General features: G+C 41.9%; 1 protein-coding gene across 1 annotated transcript in view; it reads left to right on the top strand.

The window, feature by feature from the left end:
• Window positions 1–22,671, top strand: part of CEMIP2 (cell migration inducing hyaluronidase 2) — a 336,915-nt gene that overhangs the window by 72,577 nt on the left and 241,667 nt on the right. Inside the window, exons 2-3 of the mRNA XM_086961256.1 lie at window positions 20,409–20,748; window positions 22,348–22,488. Of these exons, the coding sequence (XP_086817382.1) occupies window positions 20,421–20,748; window positions 22,348–22,488 (469 nt within the window). The 5' untranslated portion in view covers window positions 20,409–20,420. The remainder of the gene's footprint in view (window positions 1–20,408; window positions 20,749–22,347; window positions 22,489–22,671) is intronic.

The following is a 22,671-nucleotide window of genomic DNA, read 5'->3' as shown; positions in this document are numbered from 1 at the left end:
TAATCCGAACATGCATTTCTCCTAGCCTTCTTCATATCTCATTCTCTTCCAACTTCAGGCTTAACTCTGAGTCCCAGTACAGTCTGACACCTCCGATTTAAGGCGTAGAGGGTATTGCAAAACCTGAGCTGAGATCACCCATGGTAATATTTGTTTCCTGAAATCATCAAACTGGCTTTTCATGACCCGCACCCGCCACTCCCACTTTGCTTGTCTTGACTCACAGTTGCTACTGGTTCTCTCATCCAGGGCATGGGTGCACAGAACAAAGGATAAACTCAGAAGGAGGGACAGGATGAGATGCTGTCCCTCCCCCAGTTCTCACTCAATGCCTCCACCCTTCAAACCAACCCCGGTATATGCCAGTGTTCTAACCATTTGTTCTCCCTCCTATGTACCTTCTGAAATAGCCATATTTTTGTGCTACCCTGGAAATAGAAAGAGCCTCAAATATTTGAGGTCAGGGTCATTTAAGTTGTGTTAGGTCAATTTGTATAACACACTTATTGCCCGAGAGGGTATCCTAGTAATCCAGTGTCTTAATACTGCAGGGTAATATCTAAAAACAGGCTCAATTACAGTCGAAATAAGCCCACACTTAAATAAAACCGGGAGTTAGTTACATAACGGAATGGGATACGCCCAAATAATAACTAATGAAGGCGAGTAGGTTAGCGACAGGAATACAAAATGAATCTGTATTGGTGCTGCATATCCCCTCAGTGCTAAAGTCTGTATGCACACTGGTTTCAGAAAAGTTGTCGGACTCCATAGATTGCAGTTGTCTAAACAGATTCAAGACAAATGGCTGCTCATAGGGGATTGCTGCATGGGTGGACTCCTCAAGTACACAGACAAACTCAAACATATAAAAATAATGTAATGCATGGCAGCCTCTAAGCTGTAATAAGAAGCAGCAAACCTTACAAAATTGTTCGTGCCTGTTGGTAGTGCATAATTTGAGCTGGTGGCTGCAGGTGGGGCCCACCAGCACAAAGCTTTGTAGGCTAGTTCGTATTTTTCCTCCACAGGCTTTGACCCAGAGCAAGAGAGAGAAAAACACAAAATGGGGACAAAAAGAGGAACAGTAATACAGAAAATAAGTGATAACGAAAGAAGGGATTTAAAAGGACCTTAAACGTTATGATACAGTGGCAGGGTGTGTCTGGTGGTGGATGAAAGAGGCATGAGGGGGAACCAAGGCACTGCACGGGTGGTATTCTGCACCCTGACATTTGATAGACCCTGCTGTGAGCTTCGAAGCAAAACCCTGGGCCCCAGCACTTATTCTTGTTTATAGTGAGCACTGCCTTTCAAGGTGGTGCGCGAAACACGTCGACTGAAGTGAGCTACCACACAAAATGTGTGATAAACTTATTTTGGGAAAATATAGCCATTAATGTTACAAAGAATTTCAAGCTCTATATAAAACAATTCTATACAGATAGAGTCCTCTTCAGACTTTCACAGTTCAGTAAAACTACCACATCCACTGGGGAGGAGGGCCGCCCGCAAATGGAACACGAAGAAGCACCTGTTCGCGCCTACAGAGGGTGGCAGAGCACGTCAAATGCCACTCAATGACAGACCCTCGAGTACTTCTTACCATCCCAAATCTATTGACGTTGTTTCTGCTTCTTTTCTTCCAATACATTTTCCGACCGATAAGCAGGTGTTTGCAATGCTTAGATTAACGTGGGCGGTGGTTTGATTTTCTACTGTGGACATTTGTCACGTGGTACTATTGAATTGGGCTTCGGCGCGTGGAATATTCACAGTGACGCAGTTGTAAATCCCGTTATTATCCACAGCAGCGATGAGCCAAGCCTGCTCATCTTTCCATGGAATCAGGTCATCTGAATCCCAATGGCCTGTTCCATGAGACCGGGCAACTTGGCATCACGGGGCACCCAGAGATACCGTCGGGACGGATGCAGGTGACCCGCCCCGACAGAGGGACACCTATCATAACTGAAGCGCCTTTTCGTATATTTAAAAACTAAAACCCCAGAAAATACTTTCCCATGGCTCCTTTGTTGTCGATAGCTAGCTTTGGCATTTCCATGGGAAAAACATTTATTTCGTCAGTAGTACGTTTGTTTTTATTTCCAAATCCGGATTGGCATGGCACACCGCTGTGATGGGAAGACCTCCGAGAACGTCAATTGTTCTAAAAGTTCCAAAGCCAAAATATATCGTCACCTCCTAAACTCTGATTTTATCTCTGCTGCTTTTTGGGCACTGCTAAGCAAATTAAAAGTGTTGTTCGCTTAACCTTATTCTTTAAGTGGTGCGCCTAGTAGTTAATTTACAATCTGCTTAAAGTGTACGTAAAACGTTATTTCTCTCATTTTCATTCTGATTCTGCTATCAGCATATTAAAACTGCCCGGAAAACCGGCGAGATCTTTCGTAACTGACGCATTAACACACCAATAAATTCGGCAAACCAAGTGCAGTTTCCTGTGCAATGTCTGGATCAGTTTCTCAGCTGTTTGTTTTCCATTATTTTTGTAGGGCTTGTAAGAGATCGCTTTCCCTGAAGATTCTCTCATGATTTTGGCAGTTTTTTAAAAATAATATTTTCATCAGTCTATTTTTTTAAACCCCGATTTCCACCTCCTTTGAGACATTAGACCTGTCTAATTTTAATGTTTTCATTTTATTTATGCAGTGTGATCTCACTCGAATTTAAAGGGCTGAAAATTCACTTGATACAGAAAATATCGCAAAGGTTAACGTTTTAAAATCACAAGTAGCACATTTGAAACGCACTCTTGGAGAGGGGGTAGTAGGCAGGAAGAATATGAGATCTAAAGTGACATGGAACTTGAATTTGGCTTCCAGGAAACTGCTTACAGATTACAGTAAATTGGGGGCGGGGGGTGCGTGAAGTGACAGATTATTTTCAGCATTCTAGGAACCACATTCTGCAGAAGCGGAGACATCCGGATTGCTCAAAGCTAAACTGTTTGGTGCACGCTAAACTCCGAAAATATTTAATATTTTAAGTGCAAATCGGTGATTTCTGAACACGAGCTAATCCAACTGAACGTGTTAGTTTTCGGCATACAGTTTAATAAATGCCTGGTTTGACTGTAACCTTTCTTGGCCATTGTGATCAGGATACGACCAAAGAATAGTCTGAAGTTCCAGGCCTTAGGCGCTGGGAGTTGGAACATTCTGTTAATCTATACCAACACACAGTATCCTGCGTCATTCTCGCTCTGGACCAACCATCGAATATCGGCTGCTCTATTTTGTCGAGGTTAAACTTCAGCCGATCCTTCCCAATCCACCTGGCTCACCAAGTCAAGTATTCAACAAAGGTGGCAAGGATCACTTCCTTGGGTTTGACATAGTGGGATGAGCCCTAGATTTGTGCATCATCAATGTACTGGTAACTAGAGTGATGACACAAGAGGTCCTGCTGTTGACTGGCATCTTCTTGGATCCTAAAGGGATAGATTTTTGCACTTTGTTCTGCACCCATAAGTGAAGCCTGTTGGCCTAAAAAGTTAATTCACTCTAGTAAATGAGAAATCCTGACAGCCAGTATCTATATTCCTGTGCAGTTAGCCACTTATGTTGAAGTCTACCAATTTCTGCCTGAGCAAATGTAAGAACGGTTTTGGAAATGAGGAAGGGAGAGAGGTGGCCATGACAATTTCCGAGGGAGGTCCATTTTATTCTCAAACATTTGCAGTCGTGTCAAAACCCACAAACACTGGTGGTTTAACAAACTGGTAACATAATTATGGTTAGAGGACGGAAAGGGGAAGGGATCACTCTGTCCCTAATAGGAGTGCAGGAAAAGAGATTTCTCCATATGGACAATAATTTTCACCATAGTGAAAAATAGAAAAACAACCTGCAAATCACCCATTCACTAAAGCTACACGTGGTGGTCTTCCACAAAGGAAAATATGCCATATGTGTGGGGACATTGAATTATACTAGCAAACAAATAAAATAATTGTTTCCAAGTATAACAATTTTAATGTATGAATTCTCACAAAGTCCTACATTGAAGAGATGAGTAGATGCAATTGTCTTCTTTAAGTTGTGACTTGCACATTTTGTTTTGAGTGGTGAAGGTGGAAGTACACACCCGCATACAAGGCCTGAAGGGGTAGTTGGCCTAGTAATGACACACACGCATCCTATTGCCATCCGTTAGATGTTTGCTACTCCAAAGACTTTGGTTCACAGCACCACCATGTGGTCAGCCATTTTAAAGGCTTCAAATGTGTCCAAACATCAATTACCAAAGGACAGACTCTGTTATTTCCCCCCTACTAAGTCATCACCTAGATAAACAGGAGTTCAATTAATCCACACTAACAAAGGACTAAGTGGGGGTGGCAAGTTCCCCCCCTTGACTAGAAAGAAATTATTGAAATTGAGCATTTATTAGTAGGAAAGTCAACATCAGGTACTGCCTCGTTCAAAAGTGAGGTGAACGTTTTTAGGAGAGCTGATGTAGGTAATCTATAATGAGTTACAGCACAGCAGTGCACGGAATGTAGAGAAGGCAGTAGAAAACCAATATTTTGAGAGTTTTGTGTGAAGACACCTTGCAGACTGAACTAGCATGGAACACATCAGCATAAATTAAGATTTGATTGAAAATGAGAATCTTGGGAAAGAAAACATCAGGAAAGATGTAACATTTGTGGATGGCATCCACAAGAATAGCTAAATAATACAAAATGCTGACTAATTGTATACCACTTGCCACAAGCAGAATTGTGTATTGCTCCTTATTAATGGGCGTGAGCTTGCAAACAACATCATAGTAATAACTGCTCTGATATGTGTGGGCCAGTGCACAGACCTCTGTCTGCTGGACCTAATGGTTGAGCATCCCGTTTGCTGAACTGCTGAAGGTGTGAGGGCACCTCAGAACCAGTGAACGCTCAAAAGGATCAAAGGGATGCCTTGCCGAGTTTGAGGATTGACGCGGTCACCTACACCTCAGTTAGAGAGGTCACTGAACAGGTGTCCAACAGCCAAGATGCGGCTCGTTTAAAGGGCCACATCATTTTGTGTTGGGGTTGTTCACTTAACTCTGGGTAAATGCTGAAGTTACCATTGTATATTAGGGATAAAAACCTACGAAAACCAAATGAGGTGTAAGTATGTCTTAAAGCAAACTCTGAATATACTGAGGAGCATAGCTAGGTATTAAACAAAATGTTTATTGAGAAGAAAATAAAGCCAAGAAAAGCCCAAATTACTTTTTAATTTTGAGTCGGAATTTTTTTTTAAAACACACTTTTTTGAATTAAGTGCCATCTTGGCAAGATTATCACTGTGGTCCTTTACTTACATGTTCTCCCATCTATTGATCTTATTTTTTTTCTTTTGTGGCATGCATCGACACCTCTCGTGGTTGGGTGGCTGGTTGCTCCTGAACAGAGTAGCCTTGAGGGTTTTATGAGCAATACGGTCAATGTTGAGCCATTCCTTCTCTGTTTATGCACTTTGAAATGTAAAATAAAGCTGTACCCGTTGATTCCAGACCAAGGTTTCGCAACTATTAATCTATTTACAGGTTTTACGACCACAGTTATGAACTATTGAGAAACATTTGTTTCCAGATTGACTGACTGATCTTGGAGCAGTTTAAAAGGCCACTGTGTTCCAGTGCTAGCCAACACCTCTTAATTAGCATAAAGGCAAGTTCAAGATGAAAGGGCTTCCTGGAAATATGAAAAAATGTGTTTTGACTTCTATGTTTTTCTAAGATTAGTACTGATTTATGGTGTTTAGTGAGCACGTTTAAATTTTAAGTGGGTTAGTGTCTCAAAGCAAGATGTGCATTTAAGCCCACCTAAGCTGATTCACTCATTTGGCCAAGTCTTTGTGAATTAACCAAAATATCCATGTACGTTTCTTGTTTCTAAAAATGTAATCGCATTTCGTCGTTGTTCTACTTCCATATCCAACCTCTGAATTGCAAACACACCCTTCAGAAATGTTTTTCTCTCATTTAGAGGTGTTCTCTTTGTATGGCTTATTTTTTGTGGGACATACTAAGACCAAAATTGCATCCTGTTCCACATGGTATTGAAATGATAAACATTTCGCGGGCTTGCAATGTTGTTTTGTGATCTCAAAATAGCTGAAATATCTCAAGGATGTAAATTGTTATTGTTTTTCTGCAAATGGTCCAAGGAAACTGTTTACGTTTCTAAAATTATTTCATGTTCGTTTCAAAATAGGCTGAGTTGAAATTTTGTTTCACTATCCTGTCTTGTTTAGGCCTGGCTTTGCCACAGCCATATCCTGTTACCTCTTAGCTAAAACTGATGAATTTGATGTCTAGCGAAGCATTATCTAGATCAGTAAGCTTTGGGGATAAATTTCATTATGCTAACAGGCACTGCCAGAGTCAAAAGGAGAGTGGTGTGGAGTGAAGTGTTGTAAAGTGGAGTAGAGTGGAGTGTTCAGTGGCGTAATGAAAGTTTAAGAGGCGCCCCTGCAATGTACACGGAGGGGCCTCCGCTCCGTATTTTAATCTGAGTGCTCAGGCCTGAGTACTGTGCTGTGGGGGCCCCCTGCAGCTGGGTGTCCCCCCCCCCCCCACCCACCCCCCCACACCGCGCCTATGTTACGCCCCTGGGAGTGTTATGGAGTGGTGAACAGTAGTGTTGAGACGCGTGGAGATAAGTGGAGTGTCATGGAGGACATAGTGTTGTATAGTAGAAAGGCTTGGAGTTGAGTGTAAGTAGTACAAAGCTTTATTTCGATATAGAAATATCTTAAAAGCACATAACAATAAAAATACAATTCATGTTATTAATAAAACACTTAATAAATAGGTAAAAAGACGAGTTAAAACAGTATTAAACCATTTACTTGGGAAGACTCAGTGCAGTGGAGCAAAGTAGTTGGCATAGGTACAATGGCATAAGGTGCATTGGTTTTGAGTAAAGTGGTGTATAGAGAATTGACGTACAGTGCAGTGGTGTAGAGTTGAATAGCGTAGAGTGCAGTGGTGTAGACTAAAGTGGCATATGCCCACATGCATCAAACTCCCGTTTTGCGATTCCAAATTTGCGATTTTTACCGAATCGCAAATATGGAATCGCAAAACGGGATGCATTATTGAAAGTGGATAATATTTGCGATTCGGTAAAAATCGCAATTTTTACCGAATCGCAAATATTATCCGATTTCAAATGTGCGATTTCGCAAAAACCATTGATTCCTATGGGCCAAAAGGCCCATAGGAATCAATGGTAATTCCGAATTCGCAAATTGGAATTCGCAAAATGTTGATGCATTCCATGGGTGCAGGGGGGGGTCCAAAGGACCCCCCCCTGCACCCCTCAAATGTATTTTTAAATGGATGTTTCACACACACATGTCCTAAGGACATGTGTGTCTGTAACATGAAAGTGTTTAAAATGCTAATTTGAGCATTTTAAACATTTTTCGCAAATTACCACGAGGTTCACTCTCGTGGTAATTTGCACTTGCAATCTTCAAGATCGCAATTTTTAAAAAAATTATGCATTGCATTTAAGGAATCGCAAAATTGCGATTCCTTAAATGCAATCGCATTTTCCAAACTCGCAAAATTAGCGATTTTACACAAACAGCAATGATGCATCCCAAAAAGCATTTTTGGAATCGCAAACGGCCGATTTTAAGGAATTGCACAGTTTGCGACCCCAAAAATGCTTGATGCATGTGGGCAATAGAGTGCAGTGGGGTAGAGTAGACTGTTTCAGAGTGTAGTGGAGTAGTGCAGGGTAGAGTATGGTGGTGCAGAGTATAGTGCAGTGGCATAGAATGGCGTACAATGAGAGGACTAGAATGAAGTGGCGTCGAGTATAGTGGCACTGCATTAATTGCAGTGGCATTGAGTAGATTGTTTCAGAGTGGAATGAAGTGTCGTAGAGTGGATTGGCGCAGAGTTGTGAAGTAACATGGAGTGCTGTAGAGTGCAGTGGCGAAGACTCCAATGGTGCAAAGTAGAATGGGGTAGAGTGAAGTGGCATTAAGTCCGAGAGTAGTGGTGCACTGTAGATAAGAGTGGTGTAGAATGCAGAAGAGTGGCATAGAGGGTTGCAGAGTAGGGTGCATTGGTGCAGAGTAGCGTGACATAGATCTCAGTGGCAGAGTGCAGTGCTGCAAAGTAGAATGTTGTTGAGTAAAGTGGTGTAGAGTAGCATAGAGTGTATTGGCGTAGAGTGCAGTGGCATACAGTGGTGTAGAGTAAAGTGATTTAGAGTTCAATGGTGTGGAGTAGAGTGGTGTAGAGTGTAGTGGCAAAAAGAGTATAGCGGCGTACAGTGCAGTGGTGCAGAGTAGGTTGGTATAGAGTGCAGTGGCATACAGTGTATTGGTTTTGAGTAAAGTGGTGTAGAGTGCATTGGTGTGGAGTGGCGCATAGTGCAATAGAGTGGTGTAGACTGCAGTGGCAGAGCAGATTGTTCCTGAGTAGAGCAGAGTGGCATAGAGTGCAGTGGTGCAGAGTAGATTAGAGTGTCTTAGAGTGCATTGGCATAAAGTTAAATGGTGTATAGTGATATAAAGTAGAGTGGTAGAGAGTGCAGTGTTGGAGAGTATACTGCCATAGAGTACAGTGTTGCTGAGTAGAGTGGCGTAGAGTGTAGGGGTGCAGAATAGAGTGGTGTAGAGTGGAATAGTGTGGGTTAGTGTGCAGTGTCGCAGAGTAGGGTGGCATAGTCAAGTGGCGCTGAGTGGCGAAGTGTATAGTGGTGCATAGTAGAGCACTGTGGGGTAGAGTGCATTAACATATAGTAGAGTGGAGTGGTGTAGAGTAGAGAGGCGTGGAGTAGTGAAGTGAAGCAATATGGAGTGGAGTGGCGTTGTGTGGAGCGGTGCAGAGTAGAGCACAATGAAATAGTCAAGTAATGCAGCATTGATTGCAGTGGCATAGAGTGCGATGGCATAGAGTGCGGTAACGTAGAAATGATTGTTTCAAAGTAGAGTGAAGTGGCGTGGTATAGAGTAGTGGGGTACAGTGCATTATCATAGAATGCAGTGTTGCAGAGTGGAGTGGCATGGGGTGCTGTGGAGTGCAGTGACGAAGAGCGCAGTGAATGTAAATGTGTGGTAGTTGTATAGCGCACGAATCACCCATGGGCATCTAGGCGCTTGTACGAATACCGCTGAGGAACCCTTCCTGGCCTTTCCCTCTGAAGTGCCCACTCCTGGGCACCCCCAGGTGAAGCCAGGCATCCTAGCGTTGTTGGGGCCGTTGTGGAGATTAAGCTATTGCCCAGAGTTGCAGAGTGGGACCCATGATTAGAATAGGCACCGAGGCGAGAAATATCAGGCCCGAGGAAGTTGAGCCCAAGACCCGCCGAGGCGGGAATTGAACCCTGGTCCCGGGCTAGACCTCTGTATCAGGGTCTGTCGCTCTAACCATTGAGCCACACTTCTCCACAGGTGCATAGTAGAGTGGGTGGAGTGCATTGGCTATGGGTGATGAAGAGTAGATTATAGTGGCGCACAGTGCAGCAGACTTGCGCAGAGTAGAGTGGCAGAGAGTTTCATGGCAGAGAGTGCAGTGGTGCAGAGTAGATTGGCATAGAGTGCATTGGCATAGGGTGTATTGGTTTTGAGTAAAGTGGTGTAGAGTGCATTGGCCTAGAGTTGTCCTAGGAATTGTCAAGACCTCCTCTCTTTCCGGAAAGCCTTGAAGACCTGGCTATTCAGACAAGCATTTTCATAAATTCTCTTCCCTCTATGTTCATGTTATTGCTGATCACAGCGCCAAGCAACCAATCGGTGATAGCGCTCTCTAGAAATATTTTAATAACAATAACAATAACAAGAGTTCAGTAGTGCAAAGTTCAATAGAGTGGGGTAAACTACAGTTGCAGAGGATAATGGTTCAATGTAGTGTTCATTGTCATAAAGTTCAGTGGCGTAGAGTTGCATAAAGTAGAGCGGCAGAGAATGCAGTGTTGAAGAGCATACTGTCGTAGAGTGCAGTGTCGCAGAGTAGAGTGGCGTACAGTGTAGGGGCGCAGATTAGAGTGGCATAGAGAGCGGTGTCATTGAGTACACTGGTGCTGAGTAGAACAGAGTGGCAGTGTACTATAGAATGGTATAAAGTGCAGTGGTGTAGAGTATAGTGGCGTAGAGTGGTTTGATTCAGAGTTGATTAGCATAGAGTGCATTGCTTTTGAGTAAAGTGGTGCATAACGTGCATTGGTGTAGTGCAGGGGCATAGAGTGCAGTTTTGCAGAGTAGGGTGGCTTGGAGTGGAGTGGTGTAAAGTACAGTGGCAAAGAGTGCAGTGCTGCATTGTAGAATAGTGTGGGGAAGAGTGCATTGGCATAGAGGGCAGTGGTGAAGAGTGGAGAGGAGTGGAATGGTACAGAGAAGAGTGCAGTGACGCAGAATTGAGTGGTGTGGAGTGGTGCAAACAAGAGTGCAGCGGTGTGGAGTGGTTGAGAGTAGAGTGGCGTGGGGTAACATGGAGCATGCATGGGATGGTAGCGTGGTGCCACTACACACAACCCATCTTCCTTTGAAATTTGCACTCACATACAGTTTTACTGATGAAAAATATACAGCACACAAATGATAAAGTGTGGAAATATCGTCACATGATGTAATGATTTGATCATCGGCATAGTTCATTTACAGACATTTAAATGTTGTGCGCTAGAAAAAAAAAACATCTGTACAGCCTTCCTCAAGCAGACCCCTACTAGCCAGCATGATTGTCAGTAAAAATCCTGTCACTTTGAAGTCAGGGAAAGAAAACTAAACACCAAGCCCCCTGGAAGACAGTCTTACAATTGACCTCAATATTTGTATGCACAGCAGATGTGACAAGATAAGAAAAAGATTTAAAGGCCTGTTTACAGAAAGTAAGTTCGTGGAAGAATGCAGTAAACACGGTTTGGGCAACGGGAGGGACACACACGAGCCGGACAGTATAAAGCAAATAAAGCCAGCAAACAGATAGTTAGAAAATGTGAGTTACAAACCACAAAGTTAATGGTAAGCGATGGGCGGGATGCATTCCTAGCTCTACTTTCTGAATGTCCCCTAGATGTCTTCAGCAAAGGCTGTAACTTAAAAAGCACACTTAGCACATTTCAGGCAAAATAAATTATAACCAATTATAGGGAATCCATCACTGTCAGTGTACATTACCACTGCTGTAAATCGGTGCGAAAGAAGAGGTGGCTTGTCTAATGCACATGACCCTGTCATCACTGTGCCCTGCTACTTCCCTTGCACTCTGGCGCGAGATGTTTTGCCAGTTTACATGGATAACTAGATGTATTGTTCCTGATCAGGAACGTTTACTGTTTCAAGTTAAAAAATATGTATTGTTTTTTTTGTTCTGAGCTGTGTCATGCTTGATATTTATATTATATTGCACTTAACGCCGACAATTCGTTTTTTCTCGAGGTGGCTCAGGAGTATATTGTTTTGCCTAAGACTTCATGATGTATTCATGTGGGAGAGCCAGCACTTGCATTGACTGACAGAGGTATTAACACCTATACTGCCCATTAAAAAAAAACTATATTTGGGTTTTATCTAGTTGTAGCCTGCTGTAATGGGCTTTTTTAAAATTACAATATGAAGACCCTGGGCTATGTTAGGATTGTATGTATTGCCCATATGAAACCATGGGTTTCAATTGGTGTGATATAAGAGCTTTGAAATAAAATAAAAGCATCAGAATGCAGAAATAACCACGTCTGATTTCCCCCTCCTCCCCTGGAACTCCAAAATCTTGAGAGTAGTGTTACAAGTTTAGTTGTTGATCCTGCTTCTCCTCCTCTTCCTACGGGGTTCCCGGGGTCTGGAGGAGGAGATGGCTCCAGCCTTTAGGGAATTCATCAACTTCATAGCTTACCGCAGGAGGACCACATACATCTTGTTCAAAGTGTGGAAGTGGGGCTGTAATTCAAATTCCTAGTCTCTAGTAGTTGGGCAGCAGCTGTTTGCCAATTACAGTACCGGTGTTCAAGTCTTGGATGCCAGTTTGCTATTGTAAGACAGTCTGACGTTGGATCTGCTGCCATTTTCCTGCTTTAAGAAATGAGAGAATGTGGGTGGGTAGAGCAGGCTTGTCCTTCTCCCAGCAGCACTGGGGGTTGCAATGTGATGTACCTCCAAACCCTGTTCTCTTCCTAGAGACTGTTGTCATGGGAGCTTTTATTTATCCCACCCAGATAGCGCCCTGCAGAAGGAGAGTGAAGATGAAGCTGACAGTAGGCTGAAACTGTTGATACCTGAGAGCAGCATCAATCCTACACTATAGACTCGTTCACACAAAATCTATTGGAAAAAGCAAAAGTGGATCCACATTAATTTTCACATTTATCCATTGTCCACATCCACTCCGGTGAGCGTGATTACTTTTGTCTTCACTTTTGCTCTGGTGTTGAAGAGCTTATCTTGGTTGTCGGATTCACAAATACTTGAGGTCTGGATTTTTGCACATGGATGTCAGTTGGCATCTGCAGTGACAGGCGTGGACACATGCTGCATACCCAAATATGATATAACCTGCCACCAACCAGTACCTGGTATTTGGTGGGTGAGACTAAAAGTGATGTCAGACCTGTTTGCCTTCTGCCTCATCCCAGGGACCTCCAGGGTATTCTTCGGAAGAAGTGAAGGCTGGGGTCCATACTTTAAGATTCCTCCAAATTCAAATAAAACGTAACTACAGTATAACGTCCAAGAACAAAAGTGAAAAATCGCAGGATATGGTGGCTCAAGAAAACGCCTGTTGACATTGGTCCTAACAGATGGTCATTTCTGTATTTTTGTCTGTTTTGACACTTTTTCGGTGTTTTCAACTCTGTAGGGGTTCCCTTCTATTGCACCTAGAAACACCTGTGAATATCAACAGGTAATGAATAGCTTCTAAAAAAAAATTCCAGCCAATCCCATCCCAAAGAGGCACTTACCTAAAAACTTCAAACATTATGGGATAAAATGTAATCAATTGTTTTCCGAAGTGTTCATTTTTTAACAAAAGTAATGGAATTAATGAATATTTCTTGAAATTATAAATAAAAACAGATAACGATTACAAAACTCTAGTTTTGATCTATTTTCCTTGATGGTGGTTGCCTGCTATGGTAGGCAGTGCATGCCTCACAATAGCTTCAGGCCCCAAACATTCCACTAATACACTAGTGTGTTACATTCCTACATCTTGTGATTCGTAAATGTTCTCACGCTAATTCCATTATTGCTATTATAATGCCCACTGTTGTTTTTCATAAAGATTGTGTAGCTTTAAACAAAAAACTGTAATGTAAAATAGTGGTCTTATGACCGCCATACTGGTTATTTTTCCAAATAAATGCATCAAACATACGAGTTATTGAATCCTATATATATTGCAAACTTCTTACAATCAATGGTTTGGATTGAAAGTACATCTAGTCTCATTTAAAGGCATGGAAATAGAGTTTAGTTGAAGTCATAGAAAACTGACTACTGTGACTAGGTCTATGCAATCCACACACACACAGGAATGAAAGGCTGACAAAGGACTGGGGAATAGAGACGATTCAAAGGTAAACAGGTAAGAGGAAATAGAATATAGGGAGGTTTGGTGGTGAGGTTTCAGGAGTGATGAGAGAGATGCAAGGTTTTAAGTGGAGATGAGGTTGCAAGCTAGGATTAGACTAAGTGGTCAAAAGAAGAAGGATGGGGTGAACAACATGATGTGGTTGTTCACTCCCATGCAAGGCCAAGATAGTGTTTAAATTGGAGGAAAATGCTGAGTAAAAGGGGATTAAAGAAAGGATGTATGTGATACTGGAACTAAGGACTGTGTTAAAGATATCCTCCAAGCTAGATTTGCTGAAAATGTTATTGTACATGGGTTACAGGAGAACACTTCCCCAGATCAGATTTTGCCCACTTATGTTTCTTCAGAAAAACTTAGTCCCTTGCAGAATAATCATAAACCAACCCATTGACAAAGAAATAGTATACCTAGATGTGTAGACGTGAGTTTTTCTCCTAATTTGCCAATTTATTTTAGTTAATGGGCTTCTTACAACTTAAAAGCATCACACTTAGAAAATGACAAATCTTTTAGGTAGCAACTCTTAGCCTTGCAATCCTAACTGGTTTCAGAAACGGATTGGCAGTGCATTTTGCACTTTCCTGTAAAACGTGTTTTTCCCTCTTCAGCTAATTCCCGTGGTCTAGGGTAGCAGTAGCATGACAAAAAAGGCGAATGCACTGTAAATAAAACCATTCTAGTGCACACGTAAGCAGACTGGTATACGCACATACATTTGTTTCTATACATTTGCAATTGGAAAAGAACAGTAACCTCATTAATGTTGGCATTTATAGTACCAATTGTTAATCGGATGACACATGTAAAAGTCCCTCGTATGAACATCCTACTTCTCGTGACTGGTGCATATACGTAAGCATTGAGCAATTCTTAAACTGTGCATTTCTGGTACAATGCTTCTGTGAATATGCAAGGGTTTTGTCATACCACGTGATCTGTTTAGTTGTACCACTTTGTCAATAACCTACTTAAATTTCTTCAGTGTGAATACAATATGTAGTTGTAGAACACCTTTTTACAAGAAAAAAAAGTTAGACATTTCCTCCCGGTAAGTTTGCAAATTTTCAGCTTTTATGGATACCGGGAGTACTATACGAAATGTGAGGGAATCACAGATTTTCTTACTTCAGGGAGTAAAATGCACACTTTGGCATTTCTACCTTCAATAGGGAACCATCGGTGCCTTCCTGCTGCGCTACCGTGCCCAAAGTATTATGGTTTTACCTTGCAAAAAGATAAGCATGAGTTCTGAATAATAATCTTGAGTCCTTCAATTGCATGTTTTTAGCACCCATAGTGAATGGCGAGTCAGAGAAGGACTTGGAGGTGCTTATCTTACTAAGTATGCCCTTATAATTGCAGCAGGTCACTGACACTACTCCCACCATGAACATCTTTGATACCTGATTAAGTTGATCTGAAAAATGACATACAGAAAGACCTTCGACTATACCTAGAATGTCTTTCTAGACAGCAGTGCATTGGCATGCTTCTGCTCAAATGTGTCCCAATCTTTGGCATCGTTTTATCAAACCCACACCTTTATTTTTAAATTGTAAGGGTTGTCATTTTAAGGATGAATCACAATGGGGTTGATCCACAATTTTTGGGTAAGGGAAGTAGTACTACGCCAGTACTTTTTTATGTACTTTTCCGCATGACCAAATCCCTATTTGTAAAAATCCAAACTATGCACAGTAAAGTGTTTTGATTTTTATTTGTCCAGTTCTAATCAGTTATATTATTAAATGTGTTATCGATCTTTGATGGAGTAATGTGAACTGTGCATGGGCTGCAGAGGATAAAGCTTCCTTGTTACTGTAATTGCATTGTTTAATTTAGTTTTATGTTAAGTAGACAAACTTTAAATGATGCCAAGGTACCAGACTAAAGTTTTGCCCACTAAGCCAATAACTTCTCGCCAGAAGGCTATACATTTCTTAAAAGTTGGCACAATTGTGAATTCAGCAAGGGATGTGTAGATCCCTTAAGGTTTCCCCAAAGAAAAGAACTGTTGAAATATACGAATATCAAAAATGTGTAAGAAAAAATTAGCTATATGTGATAACTTTTTCATCTGCAACGTCTTGTCTCAATTGCTGATTTAGAAAAGCAAATCGCAGGTACATCTGCTAGCCCCTACTGGTCCCGGGGATATTAGGCTTTTTAGGTTCTACTAGACCCCGAGGTACCCAGAGCCAACAACTCAGCTGCACTTTGCAATAGTTTTTTATTGCGTACCACGTATTGGGCAATTCATATGGTAAAATATAGAGTGAAAAATGGTTACAAAGGAAACCTGTGTATTTCTGAAATGTGCACCAGATGCTGAGTTTAGGAGCAGTGGTTATTTGTACATCGCTGAAAGTGAGGGTGCCCACATTAACATTTGATTACAAAGGGTATTTTGCAAAATGTCTTCTTTCTTACACAAAGGATTACATTATTTGCGTACAAATGCAGAGAAATCCAATTGGTAATAACAAATGTCATACTATTCTGTTTTACTGGATATCTCCAGTTAAAAATGGTACCTACTTGTGTGGCTAGGCCTAGCATCTGCGATGCAACACACCCAAAACGTGACATGGCGACATCGTATTTCACCCAACAAATTCCATGCTTTTTTTTTTTTGCAACATGGGTATCTGTGGGTTTTCAGCCCTAGCTCAGCCACCACCCAGAAATCTACCAGACCCAGACATTCTAAAAATTTGACACCTAGTGGTGCGACTTCTGTGGTTCTAGTGAGGCGTTTTTACTCCGAAGCCCCTGCAAACCTTAAACAGTGCCTTAAAACAATGTTTTGGGGGTGAGAGAAAGCTCTGGATTTGCCAATGCTTGTTATAGATAATGACCCTCAGAAACCTAAAATCCATGGTGGTCTAGTGGTTTCATGCTTATGGATCACAGTGTGACCATAATCTACAAGCAGAAAACGGATTGAGGGAGGCACCATTGGAAAGTGGAGACTCTCCCCTTTCCAAGGATGCATCCATCAACCTTTGGGAGTCCTTTTTGGCGTAAAATCTCAGTGGAGCGCAAGAGAGCACTCGCCTCGTCGCTCTGGTGGATACTTGTGATGTCAGAGCGCCTACCGGTGTGCTGACATTACGGATGGGCTGGAAGGGAGAGTGGCAGCTGAATCCGATGGAATTCTGCTACAGCCCCACCTTTACTTTTTAAACCCTCCCCAGCATCGGCTGATGGCCACAATGTGGAGGGTAGCCCGGGCATCGGTGATACCTGCACTAAAGGGGTGAAGGTGTCATGATTGGATGCTTCCACTGCTTACATTCAGCAAAGCACTTTTTCTTTTAATACTCCATGGAAGGACATGCATCCTTGCTATATCCCCTGTATTCTGCTTTTCCTTGACTTTACCACACCGTACGCACTCTGCGTCTCTATCTCACCCGCAGCTTTCCCCCAGCCCATCCCATATCCCCTCATGCCCTATTGATTATCCGGAAGCAAACACCAAAAGATGCCGGACAGTCTGAATAAATACAAACGAATGCACACCTAGTATGAATAATTGCTAGGTGGACAACCCATTAGTGATTGGTCACTTGTATTTTATGGAAAAGTTTTTTTTGAAAAGTTTTTTGGCATCAAAAGATACACACCTCATTCACAATGATACACAAATGCATTGAAACCAAAACACAGTACATAACATTACAATATACACGTAAAATAATTGTGATTACAATGAACAACTATGCTATGCCTCAAAATAAATTGTTGTGCTGAGGCACCAATCCTAAATTGCAAATGGACAAGTGGACAAGGAAATGAAATACTAGCCTACTTGTTTCCACCACCACTAGACACGTGTTACTTTTAACATATGGTACAACAACATAGGAACACACAAAAAACTAAGCAGACATGTAGAATTTGTGCGAATTCTGTTCCTATTGTGCCCTAATATTTGCGGTATCTGGGTGGTGCAGGACGCCGACGCGTTTCGAACCCATAGAATCAGTATTCCTACAAGAGTCTACCTAACAAGGTAGGAGTACACTTTACCTTCGTAGCACTTCTAGCTACATGCGCAAAAAACTAATAAGGGCATATGGCTAACCCGCAGAGAGTTTCCTGACATTCCAAGTTTAAGGTACCCCATACGTGTATGTACAGTGTGATAGTTTCAGTAAGGTGGTAGTCAACATCGTATTGATACCACGTTTTTTTAAATCCACAGCAACAACGACCCCCAATCCTTGTCCTGAGGAGAACCCTCTACTGATTCTATGGGTTCGAAACGCGTCGGCGTCCTGCACCACCCAGATACCGCAAATATTAGGGCACAATAGGAACAGAATTCGCACAAATTCTACATGTCTGCTTAGTTTTTTGTGTGTTCCTATGTTGTTGTACCATATGTTAAAAGTAACACGTGTCTAGTGGTGGTGGAAACAAGTAGGCTAGTATTTCATTTCCTTGTCCACTTGTCCATTTGCAATTTAGGATTGGTGCCTCAGCACAACAATTTATTTTGAGGCATAGCATAGTTGTTCATTGTAATCACAATTATTTTACGTGTATATTGTAATGTTATGTACTGTGTTTTGGTTTCAATGCATTTGTGTATCATTGTGAATGAGGTGTGTATCTTTTGATGCCAAAAAACTTTTCAAAAAAAACTTTTCCATAAAATACAAGTGACCAATCACTAATGGGTTGTCCACCTAGCAATTATTCATACTAGGTGTGCATTCGTTTGTATTTATTCAGACTGTCCGGCATCTTTTGGTGTTTGCTTCCTAAGAGTGGTCCAAGCCGGTCAGAGACAGGACCCAGCCTTTCCCTCTTCCTTGCGTCTATTGATTATCCGGGCCTTCCTTCTCACCGCTGATGCTAGCTTTTAGAGTTTATTTCCCCCCTGCAGTGTCCCAACACTCCCTTTCATCCTCTGCCTGTCGCAATTTTGTAATTATTTGATTTTTTCCTCACTTTTTTTAGGAGGTCTCAGCTGTTGTAATTTACTTTTGGCCACTCCTTTCTGTATTTTTTTTTTTTTAGTTTAGCACTCCAAGATGTGTGTGCATCATCTTGGGATGATAAATATGCATGTGTGGTGATGCATGTTCTCATAGCCATCACGTTGTGGTCTCCAGGATCATGATGCATAATCGGGTAAACATGAACATACTTGTTTTTTTGTCTTATTTGGGGTGATGCTGCGAAGTATCAGCTATAACAGTCAAACTTTTTTTTTCTTTTTGCTGATCCTCAGCAGCATTGACAAAAAGCGTTGGCCTCTGCCAAAGTACACAAGCATTGGCAATGCCAATAGATCGCCCCTCCTTTTTAAAGGGTGCAAATAATTGGCTTTGCCAAAATTTGTTGTTTGCTTCTCACTGACTTTTAAAGACTAATTCACATAAAAAATCTGCTCGTTATCTGGTCCTATCTATACCTGGTTGGTGTTTATTAGCTGTCATACCATCAACTTGCTCAGCCCCTTCTGGTATATATATATATATATATATATATATATATATATATATATCTCCAAGAATGAATGAAGCAGGAGCCCAGGGGGGACAAGGAAAACGGGCTTTATTAACAGTTAGGTAGTCCCAGTGGCGGTAGATGCATTTCGCCGTCGTGGCTTCCTCAGTACCCAACACTGGGAGCCTTCATCCGTTGTGTGTTAATCCTGCTGCCTCCGATGAAGTACTGGCGTGATCCGCTCCTCCCCCTAGCAATAAGGCTCACCTGTTGAAGTCCGGTTTAGTTGGAGGACTTCAACTCCCAGAAAGCCTAGTGATTGTGGCAGTCCGGGTTGGTGAGGTGGGGAGGGTGTGATAGTAGTCTTCCCCGCGGTCACCCAAGCAGGACACGATGACCACTGTTGTGGAGTTAACCAGCCAGTCTTCCGAGTCCCCTTATGTTGCCACTCCCAGCGAGCAGAAAATCATGTGTGTAGGGATCAGAAGTGCAGGTGCACAAAGTCCAGAACGAGGCAATGCCTCACTGCTCCGTATTCTCTGCAGGCTCTCACTCTCATCACTCCATCCACACTCACACCTAGCTATACACATTTTACCACCATCCACATATTTGCACCTTTTGTTCACACTCTTACACCTCACTGTAGCTGTATGTCTGTGTTGTCAAACTCTAATCCAATATCCCTCTCAGACCTCACATACTCCCAACCCCGTTATCCACTCTCAAATCACTCTTCCACTCTCAAACCCGGCTGCAACTCTCACCCCGAATACCCTGATGAACCGAGTTCTTCTGTGGACTACTTAAAATATGCATCAGACACTTTAAATTTAGATAGATCAGAAACTATTATGTATAGATTTGCACATACAGACTGACTATTCGGAACAACAGCTTGTGTCTTTGTCCTATAAACCATTATACACTGGCTTCACATGATTGCTAGTTGGACAGAATCAGGGCACTGAGTGAATGTTTTTTTTAATTTATTTTTTTACTTATGAATTTAACATTTTGGGTTATCAACTCTACAGCCTCTCACTTTATATCCCCCTAAAGCAATGCTTTAGATAATGTTCCACAGAGCTCACGTTGCTCTAAGGACTCTATTGGCATAACTTGCCATACTGATTTCCTCTGTTACCCACAATGTATTATGTATGACAACCCGTGACCAAGCAGCTCTTGGTAGTGGTTTTTGGGCTTAGTGAAATATTTCACAAGTATTTTTTTAGGGCATTGTCTCCCAAAGAAGTGTCATGCTGGTGCCCTGTTTTTCATTGAATATTAATATACCCATATAGCTGTCCTTCAAAAACAAGTGATGTTCCACTGATTCGTTCTCATAAATCAAACTTTCTGATTCTTTTTTGCAGGGGGCGTGTACAATGCAGTCCAATGATCGCCGAGCGTGTTCCCCAGTCTTCCTTCAGCCTCAGAATGGAAATGGCCATCTGTGTTCAGGTTATGTTCCGGGGAGGATTGTTCCATTGCGTCCACCACCACCTCCAAAGAGCCAAGCATCAGCCAAATTTATCTCTGAGACACAAGACAGCGAGGCAACTGTTCGTCCATGTTCACTGGATGCCCGTCTCCAAGCAGAAGCCATGAGGAAAAGGCACAAGAACACGCTCATTTGTTGCTGCATTTCTAGTCTTTCATTTTTTGTTGTACTTGCTATCAGTTTAGGAATTTCATCGAAATATGCTGTAGATGGTAAGTATGAATGCAGAATATTCTGGAGATGCAGCAGAATTTTTTAGAAACATATATCTAAATGTTGGGTTTAATGGTGCAAATGTTCTGGGGCTAATGACCATGAAATATAATTGTAGTTAACCACAAGGATTTCTAACCCTACATTATGTAGTTCTCGATCACACTTAAATGTCTGATTATAGGATGTAGTGGCATGCACCACACACAAGATAACAAGGGCAAAACCGACGAGCAAATACAACATTTCAGAAGCTTGATGCGGTTTCATATCTTATTTTACCCTAGGCCTCCCCACTTTATTTATCAGGCTACCTATTTAGAAGAATATCAGTTTTAAAGATGAGTCGAGATGTAAACTCAAGCTGTGCCCATGCCTGGAAGTAATTTAAATCCCAACTCAATTATTATTATTCTCATGTACTGAGGTGAATGTAAAGCACTACTTTCATTGATAATTTCACTAACACCTGTGTACAGACTCCTAAGACGTCCAAGTAGGTGGAAAGTTGTAGACGATACACTTACTCCTAGTTTTTTTCAGTAGCTATAGGCAAGGCCACTGGAATTATGCAAAACACTCAGCTGGCGCAGAATTGCATAGTTATGAATTTGCTGCACTGGCCACATAATCTTAGCTAAGGCAGTTGTAACGGGTAAAAATGATAAAATAACGAAGTAATGCTGTCACAAATGTCTCATTTTTGCTGCATAATTTGCCTTTTCTTAACACTTAATTGAGTCCACTCTGCCGCATATTTTGGTCCTCTTTTGCCACATTATTCCAGTAGCCGTGGCTATTGGCGAGTAAATGGTGTTAAAAATCCATTGTAAATGTTAGTGGATGCCCACAAAATTACAAGTGTGTGTGTTTAGCACATATCCGTGGCAACTCCTGTTCTCCTTTCCCAACTTTAAAATCTAATTCGTACTGATTCTATGAAGCATCACATGGGTGTACTAAAATGTGTGACTTGAACTGTGTGTTTAAGGGAACTGAGGTATTTTTGTACTGGTATAACCTCCTTTGCAAAACTGTTGTCAAGAACACGAAGAAAGAGCTTCAGTTTAAGATTCGATTAATAGTGTATGATTTTCTGCTATTGGTACCCAAACTTGGAGGTGTGGTGCAATTAATTCTGACGTACAAGCCATTGATAACTAAATAAGGGTAATCGCGATGGTTGATGTTTAACTCATTAAGTTCTGTTGCCCTTGCACTCGCCCTCATAGCGGTTTGAAGGTTTATGTCCCCAGCGGTAGTGCAGTGGAATTCGCTGAAACCGTCTCGTCCATTTTAACAGACCTTGGAGCTTTCTTTTTATTGGAATATGTTTTTTTCAGGACAATCTGTTCATGCACTGTACTCTGGAAAGCTCCTGGGTTTTCTGACGTACTTGCTAAAGGCTGCTCTCTTGCTTAGCAAGAATGAGTACTTTACTACCCATTGAGCACCCTTCTTCCATTGGTCAATCTCTTTATAATCTGCCTCCCTGGGGGCCGGAAAGTTCTTGAACTTGTAAGAGTGAACTGCTGCTGGGCGCGCGCTGCTCCCTGAACTGTGCACCATCCTGTACTCACCAGACTGTTATTTTACAGGAAACTGCCCGGATCAGAACTATTTTCTCAGTAACTGGAACCCGGGACACGACGTTGAGAGGAGAGTGATCATCAGCGCCGGGGAGAAGTTTCGTTTGAAGTCCGACGCCACCGTGCACTCTATAATCATAAGAGACGGAGGTATGTGCGCACCCGCCCTTCTTTCACAACCTGCTGTTACTTTCTGCTCTACCTTCCTAATTGGACACATGTTTTGCGCTGTGCCTTTTAAGCTTGATTTTATTTCATGTCTCTGAAGATTTTTTATTTATTTATTTAAACCTGGTACCCTCTCCATCGATGCTCCTGCTGGAGACAGAATGG

This window comes from Lissotriton vulgaris, chromosome 3_1 (assembly GCF_964263255.1).
Source record: "Lissotriton vulgaris chromosome 3_1, aLisVul1.2, whole genome shotgun sequence".
Classification (NCBI taxonomy): domain Eukaryota; kingdom Metazoa; phylum Chordata; class Amphibia; order Caudata; family Salamandridae; genus Lissotriton; species Lissotriton vulgaris.
Note: the sequence above shows the minus strand (reverse complement) of the source record. Positions and strands in the feature narration are given on the sequence as shown.